The 12,500-nt window shown below is 42.8% G+C and overlaps 1 protein-coding gene across 1 annotated transcript in view; it reads left to right on the top strand.

Annotated features, from left to right (window-relative positions):
• The window catches only part of LOC143298483 (cytoplasmic dynein 2 heavy chain 1-like), a 129,981-nt gene that overhangs the window by 68,567 nt on the left and 48,914 nt on the right, over positions 1–12,500 (top strand). The window contains 4 exon segments of the mRNA XM_076611294.1: positions 1,635–1,786; positions 4,169–4,313; positions 6,508–6,778; positions 8,494–8,640. Coding sequence (XP_076467409.1) covers positions 1,635–1,786; positions 4,169–4,313; positions 6,508–6,778; positions 8,494–8,640 — 715 coding nt within the window.

The following is a 12,500-nucleotide window of genomic DNA, read 5'->3' as shown; positions in this document are numbered from 1 at the left end:
GTCCTTTTTCTTTGCTTTGTTTTGTTTTTTTCCATGGGCCCTCAAGGGGCCTTTTTGGAATAAATCTTGACCTGGCACAAAAGGTCATCCAGCAGGTCCCCCCATGGGAATAATCATGATGATGAAAAATAGTCCGCCCTTTGTCCATTTTGCTTTGGTTGTTTTTTTGTTTGGTTTTGGTTTGTTGTTGTTGTTGTTTTTTCATGTGCCCCCATGGGGTGTTTCTGGAATAAATGTTGACTTGACTTGGCATGAACTCTCCATATAATGGGTTCTAAGCTCCTCACGTGAATCAGTGTATACAATGATGCATAATAACATGCAATAGCACATAAAACAAGAGGGAAAAGAAAGGTTCACAGCAGCATTAAAATTGCCTGGACACTTTTTTTGGGGTGGGGTGTCCACTGAGTCAGAGGCTTCGTTTGGTTTTATTAACTCACTCTGGACCATGGGCCCAGATCAAGGGCCTTCTGTTTGCAACTGTCACAAGGCAGACAACAGAATTAGATGAAGAGGCCCTTTCTGGGCTGTGTAACATTTTGAATTTAATCTGTTTCAAACTCTTTGTGTATTCCATGAAACGTTTACAAGTCATCAGTGTATGCAAATTTCAAACAAAAATTATTGATGCTTTCATCATCGCACTAGATGATAGCATAAGAAGTTTTATATTTTATCCCCATCTGACTCGTTATGTTACTGATCAGTTTATAATTGTTTGGGGGCAGTTTCATTTCTTACCCACACAAATGGGCTGTCTGTGGGGAAAGTCAGGGGAGTGAACTGGCAGTGCAAAGTGAGTTAATGTGTTGTCAGCCAAAATATGGAGTATGGAGAGTCGCTCTACTTAAAATTACCTCGAGACAAGCAGCTTTGTAAAAGTTGTACACATGGGATAGTTTCTTCTACAAACTGTATATAATAAAACTCATTGCCTGAACACATTGCAGTTTATTCTTGAAATAGCACACCCTTATTATTTACAAAGATAAACGTTTTTATATCATTATTGATACTTTATATATCACCTATCTGCGGTCAGAGACTAAACTCTAAGCACTTTACAAACACAGTTATTTGTGCTACAGGCTGTTTACCTGGGTAGAGCTGACAGACAGCTGCCATTAGGCAGCTCTTCACTCATTTCCTGAGTCATTCAGTCAAGCTTTAGTCAAATGCGTGCACACACACACACACACACACACACACACACGCACACACATGCATGCACACATTCATGCATGCATGCATGCACTCACATATGCATGCACACACACACTGCACACATATTGCACACACATTGCGTGCCTGGGCAGGAGCACACAACCAAGGACTTTCTGAACAGGCCCAGTTTCAGATGGAACATATTTTCACTCTTGGCATTTTCAGACTGGTCATATTCCAACAATATAAATTAAAAACAAGCAAACCAACAAAAACACACACTCACCAAAACATGTGCATGTTCCAGTGCAAATCATTGCAAAGTAATTTAAACCAGACTTGATTCAGCTTTTCTGTTTGGTTTAGGTGAGGTGTTTTTATTTATTTACTTATTTTAAAAAAAAAAAAAAGATGTGTTTGGCTATTAGAGTTGAATGCTGTTTTAATTTGCACCCATTGTGCATCAGGTGGTGATCTACAACGGGTTCTACGACTCCAACCTGGAGTGGGTAGGGCTGGAGGGGGTGCAGATTGTGGCCAGCATGAACGCCGGCACAGGGCTGGGCCGTCACAAGCTGACCTCACGATTCTCCTCCGTCGTCAGGATCTGCAACGTGGGGTGAGTGCTGGTCCCAACATGCCCTGTCCTGATTGGTCCCTATTTGTTATGGAATGCCTGATTGGTCCCAGTTTGTTATGGAATACCTGATTGGTCCTACTTTGTTACGGAATACCTGATTGGTCCCAGTTTGTTACAGAATACCTGATTGGTCCCTGTTTGTTATGGAATACCTGATTGGTCCCAGTTTGTTATGGAATACCTGACTGGTCCTAGTTTGTTACGGAATACCTGATTGGTCCCTATTTGTTATGGACTACCTGATTGGTCCCTGTTTGTTATGGAATACCTGATTGGTCCCTATTTGTTATGGAATACCTGATTGGTCCTAGTTTGTTACGGAATACCTGATTGGTCCCTATTTGTTATGGAATACCTGATTGGTCCCTGTTTGTTATGGAATACCTGATTGGTCCCTGTTTGTTATGGAATACCGACAGAAATGTCACTTCATTAGGAAAAATATGTGGCCATTACAGGAGAAAAAAAAAAAGCATGTGATTGATTTCTTCAGACAATCCCAGAGCTAACTTTAGTCACACATGCGTCTGTCAGAACCAGAACTACAGAAAGGCTACGAAATGAAACAGCAAACCAACACGGTGATGAGAAGAAATGTGTGTATGAGTTGAACTGCATTGAGCAGTGATGAAGAGGATGTGCATGGAACACGACCAAAGATGGAATCAGAGAGTGTCGTCCACAGCTGTGCAATGAGCTCACAGCTTTTCTTTTTCGTCTGTGTATGTAGTGTTCTGTGACTGGAGACATATGTTACATGGTGTAACTGATAATTTTGGTTAGTTCTGGTTGTTGTTTTTGTCTCCTATGCTGGTCTTTGACTGTGAATATAATCATGTTACGTGGCGTTACTGATAATTTTGGTTTATTGTGTGTGTGGTTTGTTTTGGTTTTGTGTGTGTGTGTGTGTGTGTTTCATTGTTTGTTGTTGTTTTTTTTGTAGGCTCCTGTACGGATAGATGAAAAAAATGGTGACCTCTGGACTTTGTAAAATGAAGTAAAAAATTAGGATAGGTGGTGTAAAATCAAAGATCCCTTAAGAAGATGAATTAACATTTCAAGCCAGTCTCAAAAAAAAGTCTAAGACTGGAAACATTGTTTTATCTTCATCTTAAGGTAGCTTTGATTTGATGCCACCTTTTATTATTATTTCTTACTTTGTTGTACTGATTGTGGGATTGAGGGTGGGCATGTCTGAGGGAGGTACTCTCTGCTTTCCCCACACCCCTCCCTCCCCCTCTGCTCCACACACCATGACTAACAGTGGTATTCCTGCGTCCACTGTGTGTGTGTGTGTGTGTGTGTGTGTGTGTGTGTGTGTGTGTGTGTGTGTGTGTGTGTTAGTGTGTGTGTGTGTGTGTGTGTGTGTGCATACATGCATGCATGCATGCGTGTATGTGTTTGTGTGTTACTGCTTGCTTCCCCGCCACCCTCCCTTCTCCTCCCCCCACTCCCCAGACATGGAATGACTGAGCCAGTATTGCAGGGAGGTGGGGATTTGGTGGGGGGAAGGTGGCAGAATGGTCAAGACGCTCATCTGCCAGTGCAGATCCATTAGGGTCTGGGTTCAAACCTTGCTCTCGCCCTTTCTCCAAAGTTTGACTGGAAAAAGCAAACTGAGCATCCAGTCATTCAGTTGAGATGATAAACTGAGATCCCATGTGCAGCAGGCGCTCGGCGTACTGAGAAAGAACCCATGGCAACAAGAGTGTTGTCCTCTGACAAAATTTGCTGAAGAAATCCACTCTGATAGGTACACAAATGTATATGCATGCATTCAAGGCCTGACAAAGCACGTCAGGCTATACTGCTGTTCAGGGGTAGATGTGGTGAAGTGTACATGGATTTGTCTGAATGCAGTGATGCCTCCTTGAGAACCTGAAAACTGGGGGGAAAAAAAAGGAGAAAGACTGGGGATTGCCCTGCTCTCATGGTGACCTCAGTTTCGATACCCCTCCACTTCCATGCTTGGGGTGAGTCTTGTCGGGGTCTTCAGTGTTGGTAGATTCATGGGGGACTGCTGTTGGAGGGACATGGTGGCGTTCTCAACTATGGGGGAAACACTCAGTCTGGTTCTGTGACTATGCCATTATTGTCATCAACAGGGGGCTTAGTAGGTGGTGTCCCAAGTACGTTAAATCAGAACAGGAACAACTATGCCGAACTCCAATAAAGTGACTGAGACAGCAGTGCAGGGTCTCCTCTGGTGTATGGCCTCCTGGCAACCTAACATTGATGGTACCCTGTGGACTTCGGAATGAGCGGTGTGGGAGTGATGCCACTGAAACGGTACAGATGATGGGGCACACACAAAAAAAACACACACACAAAAAAAGAAAAGTCCTGTGGATGTGTGTGCAGGTACCCGGGCCGGGAGCAGCTGCAGTCCATCTATGGAGCCTACCTGAAGCCCATCCTGCACCGCCAGCTGTCACAGCATCCGGTTTGGGGATCACCAGCCAAGGTGCACGCCCTGGCCACATCCATGGTGCAGTTCTATGAACAGGTCAGTGGGAGGGGGGGATGTGGTGGGGAGGGTGAGGGGGGGGGCTGTGTGTGGCCACATCCATGGTGCAGTTCTATGAACAGGTCAGTGGGGGTGGGTGGGGGGGGGGGCTGTGTTTGGCCACATCCATGGTGCAGTTCTATGAACAGGTCAGTGGGGGGGTGTATGGGTGTGTGTATGTGTATGTGTTCAGCTTCAAGGAGGTGTCAAAGCTTGCAGACTCTTCAGTGAAGGCAAACTTCTTTTCTCCTCAAGTTCTCAATGCCACATCCACCAAATCTCTTTATACCATCATCTCAAATCTTTTTAGTACTGCAAAAAAGACTCCTCTTCCTCCTGCCTACACTTTATCTGAATTCTGTGTTCTGTTTTAGGCCCTGTGCTCTTCACACTGTACACAGCTCCTCTTGCTGAAATTATCAACCGCCACAATGTCAGTCATCATTCTTATGCTGATGACACTTCACTTATGAAAAGTGATATCCCTGAAAATTTGTCCTTGCTCTTGCAAGAAACATCCAACTGCTTCCTGGACATTAAAAATTGGATGACTCTAAATAAATTACAATGGAACGTGGACAAGACTGAAGCAATCTTCATAGGAACTAAACAAAAACTCTCTTCCATCACAACTGACACGATCAAACTTGGCAGTACATCTATCCCTCTTTCCAGCTCAGTCAGGAACCTTGGCGTTGTCCTTGACAACACACTGTCCATGCAAAAATTTATCAGCCAGACCTGTCAATCCTGCTATTGTCAATTGCGGCGCATGAGTTCATTTCAGAAATGTCTATCCACTGATGTAATATCTAGACTTGTCATTTCTCTCATTCTCTCTCGCCTTGACGAATGCAACTCTGTATTGTCTGGTTTGCCTGCTTCATCCATTCAGCCCCTTCAGCGCATACAAAACTCTGCTGCCCAGCTTGTTCTCAGAAAGAAAAGATCTGAGCACATCACTCCTCTTTTGCAACATCCCCATTGGCTCCCTGTTTCACACAGAATAAAGTACAAGATCAACACTCTTTGTTATAAATGTATTCACAGATCTGCCCCTTCCTATCTCTGTGGTTGCCTTCACGTCTACACCCCATCTCGCTCTCTATGATCAGATTCAGACCCACTCTGTTTACTCATGCCCAGATTCAAATACTCCACTGTTGGCTGCCGTTCTTTCTCTGTCAATGGACCTTGCATTTGGAATGAACTTCCTCTTTCGCTTCGTCAGGTCCCCACACTCAGCTCTTTCAATTCTGGCCTTCCTTCCTCTGCCTCCTCTTTGTCTTCAGTTTCTGAAGTTTAGAGTTGTGCATGTATGTGAATGACTGGTTTGAGGGTGTTTTGATTTGTACAAGATTCAGCGCTATATAGATACCAATTATTATTATTATTACTATCACTATTATTGTTATTATCCGTATAGGCTACACGGCATCATGAAGAACTCAGTGTGTTATTTTCTTTTCTTTTCAGTTAATTGGCCAATAGATAAATACACGTCTAGAACACTTAGAAAATGAAAAAAGAACAGAAAAAAGTGATGCAGTGTGCTCAGTGACCTTGCTAGCATTTGAGGCCACAAGGTGAAAAAATAAAAAAATAAAAAATAACTATACACATAATGTTTCTGTGCTATTGAAAAACAAAACAAAACAAAAAGAAACAAGAAAAAAAGCTATACTATAGAAAAAAACAAAAAAACAATGCAACTATGCACTCAAATAGAAAGGTCAAAATTCGCATTTGTGTGCCATTTTCACCATACAAACAAACAAACCCAAAACAACTCCACATCATTTCCATTTCCATTCCTGTTGTCTGGTGTGCTGTGTGTAGCTGTGTCCCCACTTCATGGTGGACAACAACTCCGTGTTGTTTCCATTCCTGTTGTCTGGTGTGCTGTGTGTAGCTGTGTCCCCACTTCATGGTGGACAACAACTCCATGTTGTTTCCATTCCTGTTGTCTGGTGTGCTGTGTGTAGCTGTGTCCCCACTTCATGATGGACAACAACTCCGTGTTGTTTCCATTCCTGTTGTCTGGTGTGCTGTGCCCCCGCTTCATTGTCGACAACAACTCCGTGTTGTTTCCATTCCTGTTGTCTGGTGTGCTGTGTGTAGCTGTGCCCCCGCTTCATTGTCGACAACAACTCCGTGTTGTTTCCATTCCTGTTGTCTGGTGTGCTGTGTGTAGCTGCGTGCCCACTTCACGGTGGACGACTACAGTCACTACCTGTTCACGCCCCGCGACCTGACCCAGTGGGTGATGAGCCTGCTGCGCTACGACCTGACTGCGGGGGCCAGGGACAACACCAGTGACACGGTGCTGGAGATCTGGGCCTATGAGGCGCGCCGAATCTTCCGCGATCGCATCGTCGGCCCTGACGGGCAGGCCAAGGTGGATAAGCTGCTCATGAGCGTGGTGCGCTCTGATTGGTCGGCCAACATTTTTGACGACGTCGATTGTGAGTCAGGCTTTTTTTTGTTGTTGTTGTTGTTGTTTGTTTTATGTGTGCTCTGATTGGTCAGCCAACATAGAATAAGAGTTATTGATATTGACGATATTAATACAGATGAATAAATAAAAATGTTTAAAAAGTGTTGATTTATGTAGCGCCCAATCAATTGATTTTACTCTAATAATGATAATGATGATAATAATATTAGAAGTTTATTTGTACAGCACCTCATCAAATAATGTTGTTCAAAGGGCTTTACAGTACACTAGTTCCAATAAAAATGCACTGCAACAACAGGTTACACCACCCATCAAAACATATGGCCAAGTGACTAAACAGTACAAACTCTGACAAGACAATGAATCAAAGTATGTGCAAAGTCCAGTGTCATTTGCAAACTATATATACTATGCATAAAAACATACACACATGCATATGACTTGAGAGATTAAGCCATGAGTAACTGGCATGGTATCAGGTTGGTGTCAATTATATTGTCACCACATCACTAACTGCAGCTGTTCAGTTCGACATAAATGCAAATCCTTGTTCATAGATATGCTTTGACTGTTGCTTGCATTGAATCCCACACTCACCAGAATTTTCCCTCCTCCACTAGACCTTGAGTGGTGGTCTGGATGCTAGCCATTCAGATGAGATGATATACCAAAGTCCCTTGTGCAACATGCTTTTAGTGCGTATAAAAGAACCCATGGCAACAAAAGGGTTGTCTGTGGCAAAATTCTATAGTAAGATCCACTCTGATGTACATGTGCGTGCACGCTTATAACTGAATCTTGACTGAATGACACAGGGAATAAATGATGACCGCGTAGAATGCTAAATGCAGTTGTCATTCAGCTCAGCTCAATTAGGCAGCCTGCTGTGCACATGACTTTGTGTTTGTAAAGTGCTCACTATTTTAGTATCAATGATGATAATTATGATATACATTCAGAGATGTGTGCTTCTTTTCTTAGTGGTATCTTGTAATTTCACATGGTCCTGCATGGCAGACTTTAGAGATTGAATAGAATATGTCAATACCAAGAGTACTGGTCTCACAAGGAATATTGGATGGTAGTACATAAAAGGTACAAACATGGATCAGAAATCACAAGAACAGTAGGATTTTAGACACATATGCATGTAAGTGCTAGTGCATACACATGCATGCTCACAGACTCACACCCTTCCCCCAACACCCACTCCTACACACACACACACACACACACACACACACACACACACACACACACCTCTTGTATATGATAGTCAATTGTGTCTGAATATGATCATCAGACCAGCAGAGGAGGCAACTGCTGTCCCAACTATCTGGGCTAGAATTTGATTATGGTGGAGAGTGTCTTGCCCAAGTTACATCCCCAATATCTCGGCCAAGAGCGGATTAGGACATTTGGCATTGGGATGGTTCCCAAAGGCCAACTAGCCCCAAAGGCATGCAGCACTAAGAGCCAGTGCAGTCTTGCCTCCTAGTTCGAGAGTCATAGTCCTTCACAAAAGACTAAGCTGTGAATGACTTCCCATCGCAGTGGAGAAACCATTGATCATACATCTTCTCACATTGCTGTTGGCCTTACTGTCAGCTTATGTCAATCTGTGATATGAGCTGAGTGTTAACAGATGTATTCACTTGAGTATATGCCGCAGTTTTCGTATCACATAGGTGTGTGACTTAACCAGCAGTGTCCATGTTGCAGCTACGTTCTTCGTGACGTGGGGGGCGCGCAGTGAGTCGGGGGGAGCGGTTGGGGCGGGGGCCCCCCTCCCTGCCTTCGGCAAACCCCTGGGCAAGCTGTCTGCTGAGGACTTGCAGGTCACCATTGAGAAAGGACTCAAGCTGTACAGTAAGTACAGACGTGTGTGTGTGTGTGTGTGTGTGTGTGTGTTTGACCATCAAGAAAAGACTCAAGCTGTACAGTGAGTACAGACGTGTGTGTGTGTTGTGTGTGTGTGACCATCAAGAAAAGACTCAAGCTGTACAGTGAGTACAGACGTGTGTGTGTGTGTGTGTGACCATCAAGAAAAGACTCAAGCTGTACAGTGAGTACAGACGTGTGTGTGTGTGTGTGTGTGACCATCAAGAAAGGACTGAAGCTGTACAGTGAGTACAGACGTGTGTGTGTGTGTGTGTGTGTGTGTTGTGTGTGTTTGACCATCAAGAAAGGATTGAAGCTGTACAGTGAGTACAGACGTGTGTGTGTGTGTGTGTGTGTGACCATCGAGAAAGGACTCAAGTTGTAGAGTGAGTACATTCTGTGTGTGTGTGCGTGCGTGTGTGCATGCATGCATGTGTGTGTGTGTGCTGGTATGTTTTTGTTTTCATAACCCACCAAAACGCTGACTTGCATTACATACATATGTCATCTTCAGCATGCATTCACACACTAAGGGGATGCAGGCACTAGAAGGAGATCTGAAAAGATATTTATCCTTAACCCAACAAGTGCCATGACTGGTATTCAAACCAAGGACAGATTGAAAGTCCAGCACTTTAACCACATGGCTGATGTGCCTGTCATTGTGTGTGAGTGTGTGTGTGTGTGAGTGTGTGTGTGTGGAGTGTGTGGGTGTAGTGGATCAGAATCACAATGATTTTATTATCTCATTAGGAGAAATGAGTCTATGAGGGATGTCTTTGTCTGTATGTGTGTCTGTTCCTGTGTGGCAGAGAGAGGTCAGTCTTTTTCACAGTCTTGTTTAAACACAGGTTTTTCATTTATGTTTTAATTTCCTGTCCTTCATCAACCTCTGTTTCCTAACGTGTTGAATATTGATAATGATGAAAGTGGAAACAGACTTTTTACTATCTTCATGGTAATGATTACTGCTCCATCAAACTAACAGCAATGCCAGCAACAGCAGCAACATGATGATGATAGTAATAATGATAATAATGATAATAAAGACAGTAATAATAATAATAATGATAATAAAGACAGTAATAATTTCTTTCTGACCCTCACTTGTTCTCCTTGCCCAGCAGAAGAGTAAGTATGTGTTTCTGTCAAGCAAGGCGTGATGGTGCGGTTAGGGTTGAGGTGAAGGAGGAAAGATGTGATGACAGGCGTGATGGTGCGGTTAGGGTTGAGGTGAAAGAGGAAAGATGTGATGACAGGCGTGATGGTGCGGTTAGGGTTGAGGTGAAAGAGGAAAGATGTGATGACAGGCGTGATGGTGCGGTTAGGGTTGAGGTGAAAGAGGAAAGATGTGATGACAGGCGTGATGGTGCGGTTAGGGTTGAGTGGAAAGAGGAAAGATGTGATGACAGGCGTGATGGTGCAGTTAGGGTTGAGGTGAAAGAGGAAAGATGTGATGACAGGCGTGATGGTGCGGTTAGGGTTGAGGTGAAAGAGGAAAGATGTGATGACAGGCGTGATGGTGCGGTTAGGGTTGAGGTGAAAGAGGAAAGATGTGATGGCAGGTCTCATGCTTTGCAACTTGATGAGCTCAGGGGATGGATGCTGCTGCTTTGTCTGCCGTGCCTCTGTGTGTGTGTGACTGTGTGACTGTGTGTGTGTGATGCTTGTGCTTCTTAAAGAAGGGGAGTGCATTTGTGTGTGTGTTTTTTTGTGTTTTTTTTATGCTTGTCCTTCTTAGTGAGCAGGAGAAAGAGAGAGAGAGAGCATGTAAGAGTGTGTGTGCATGTACTACACTTGTGAGTGTGTGTGTGTGATTGTGCGTACATGCTTGTTTACCACAGGAGTGTGCATTGATAGGTTTGATTTGATGCTCAGGGTTGATGTCTGGATGGACAGTGTGGCTTTGGTTGCTTTGAAATTGGCGGCAGGACTGCACTGTGAATTTTGGAAACGAATCAGGTCACAGAGTGTGAGTGGTGGAGCAAAACATGTCTGTCAGTGTGGTGAATGAAAGGCGTTACGTTGCCAAACAAGATGAGGGAGGGCAGTGCTGGAGAAAAAAGTTTTGTCAAGAAGGAAGGGAGATATACTTTGGCTGTAACAGTTTTGTGAATTATGCACAGCATGGTATGTAAGCTTCTTGCTTGTCATACAGTGTCTGTCAGTGATTATGGAAATCTACCTTGAAGTTGAAGTCTTGGAATACAAAGCGTTGTAAACCCAAGCATGTGAAAACATGGGTGGTGAAAATATAATTATCCACATAACACATTCTCATAGACTGCTCTGAATCTGTTGTTGATCAATGGTTATTGTTCAGGTCCAGAAAATAATTATGTTTTGACAGTCATGAATACAGTCACAGTATCTTTGACAGTCATGAATACAGTCACAGTATCTTTGATTTGTTATGACACTGCAAATAAAAATTAACAATGAGGCCAGGAGATGAAATGATTAACAAATAGTAAAGAGTGGTAACTCTCTCCATTGACAAGGTACACAACTTCTAGTTAGCGCTGCTTACACTACCGATTTAGCTAGCACACAGGTAAATAAAAAATAAAAAAAAGGTACATTGGAACAAACCCAGACACTTCCTCAAACATAAAAAGGAAGTGACGGGCCTGTTCTTATACCGATCATCTGACATGTGCACACAGCAGCAAAGACAGAAGAAATGTGCAAACACAAATCAGCTTTTATTCAAGACTGGCATAGCCTCTTTAATCCTGAACAAGCCACACTGAACACATGGACAATACAGAACAAACACATGGTTGCCTCGGTGGTTTTTCAACTGGAAAGTAACAAACAGTGAGGCCAGGAGATGAAATGATTAACAAATAGTAAAGAGTGGTAACTCTGTCCATTGACAAGGTACACAACTTCAAGTCAGCGATTCTTACACTACCGATTCAGCTAGCACACAGGTAAATAAAAGGTACATTGGAACAAACCCAGACGCTTCCTCAAAAAAGGAAGTGCTGCAAATAGCTTATTAAACAGTCTGTTTGCATCATTGATTTTGTTTTTCTTTTATTTCTTCTGAATTGATACTTTTTCTTTCTTGTCAGTTTGTATTTATGTATGCATAAAGTCATTACATGTATGGCCCTCTTCTTTGTCTTTGTAGAAGCAATGAACACATCCTTGGAATATGATAGATTGGGATTTATTAAAACCTAATAAAAGGTCAGTGTGTCATTCCAGTGGGTTGCTGTGAAACAATATACAGTATGTTTATGAATTTATTGGACTGAAATACGATTTCAAAATTGTTTGATCCCTAAATATGCTGTGGATACAAAAAGCAAAAACAACACCACCAAAAAGTACCTAATCTATGAGAAATATTCAAAATTAATCCATCTTTCATAGCTGATTTGACAGCAGCAGAAATGCAAATGAAGAATGATAAAAAGTTATGACCTTGCCGTTGACTGCCATTGACTGAATGCAGTGAGCAAGCTATCAGAAATGACGGACAGGTGCTGCTGCTGTCGCTCACTCAGTCAGTGAGATTGTAGTAGAAATGCAGATGATACTAATATGAATATATTAGGAGGATGATATCATTGACAATTAACAGTAATGATAACTTTGATTTTGATGCAGAAACAGGCTGCCGTGGTAATAACGATATCATGAATGTGAAGTTTCTCATTTTTGTTCTTTTTCCTGTTGACAGGGGGATATGATTGTGAACTGCCTGGATTTTGGTCTGTTTTTATATCGTTGATGATAATAGAGAATATTTCTCAGTTTTCCTCTGCTTTTTCTGTCGATATATCTGTGATGATATGATAGTGAAATATCTCATTTTTCCTCAGTTTTTTTTCCCC

The sequence above is a fragment of the Babylonia areolata genome, chromosome 24 (genome assembly GCF_041734735.1).
Source record: "Babylonia areolata isolate BAREFJ2019XMU chromosome 24, ASM4173473v1, whole genome shotgun sequence".
Lineage (NCBI taxonomy): Eukaryota > Metazoa > Mollusca > Gastropoda > Neogastropoda > Buccinidae > Babylonia > Babylonia areolata.
The sequence above is the reverse complement of the archived record's forward strand: the minus strand, read 5'-3'. Positions and strand labels throughout refer to the sequence as shown.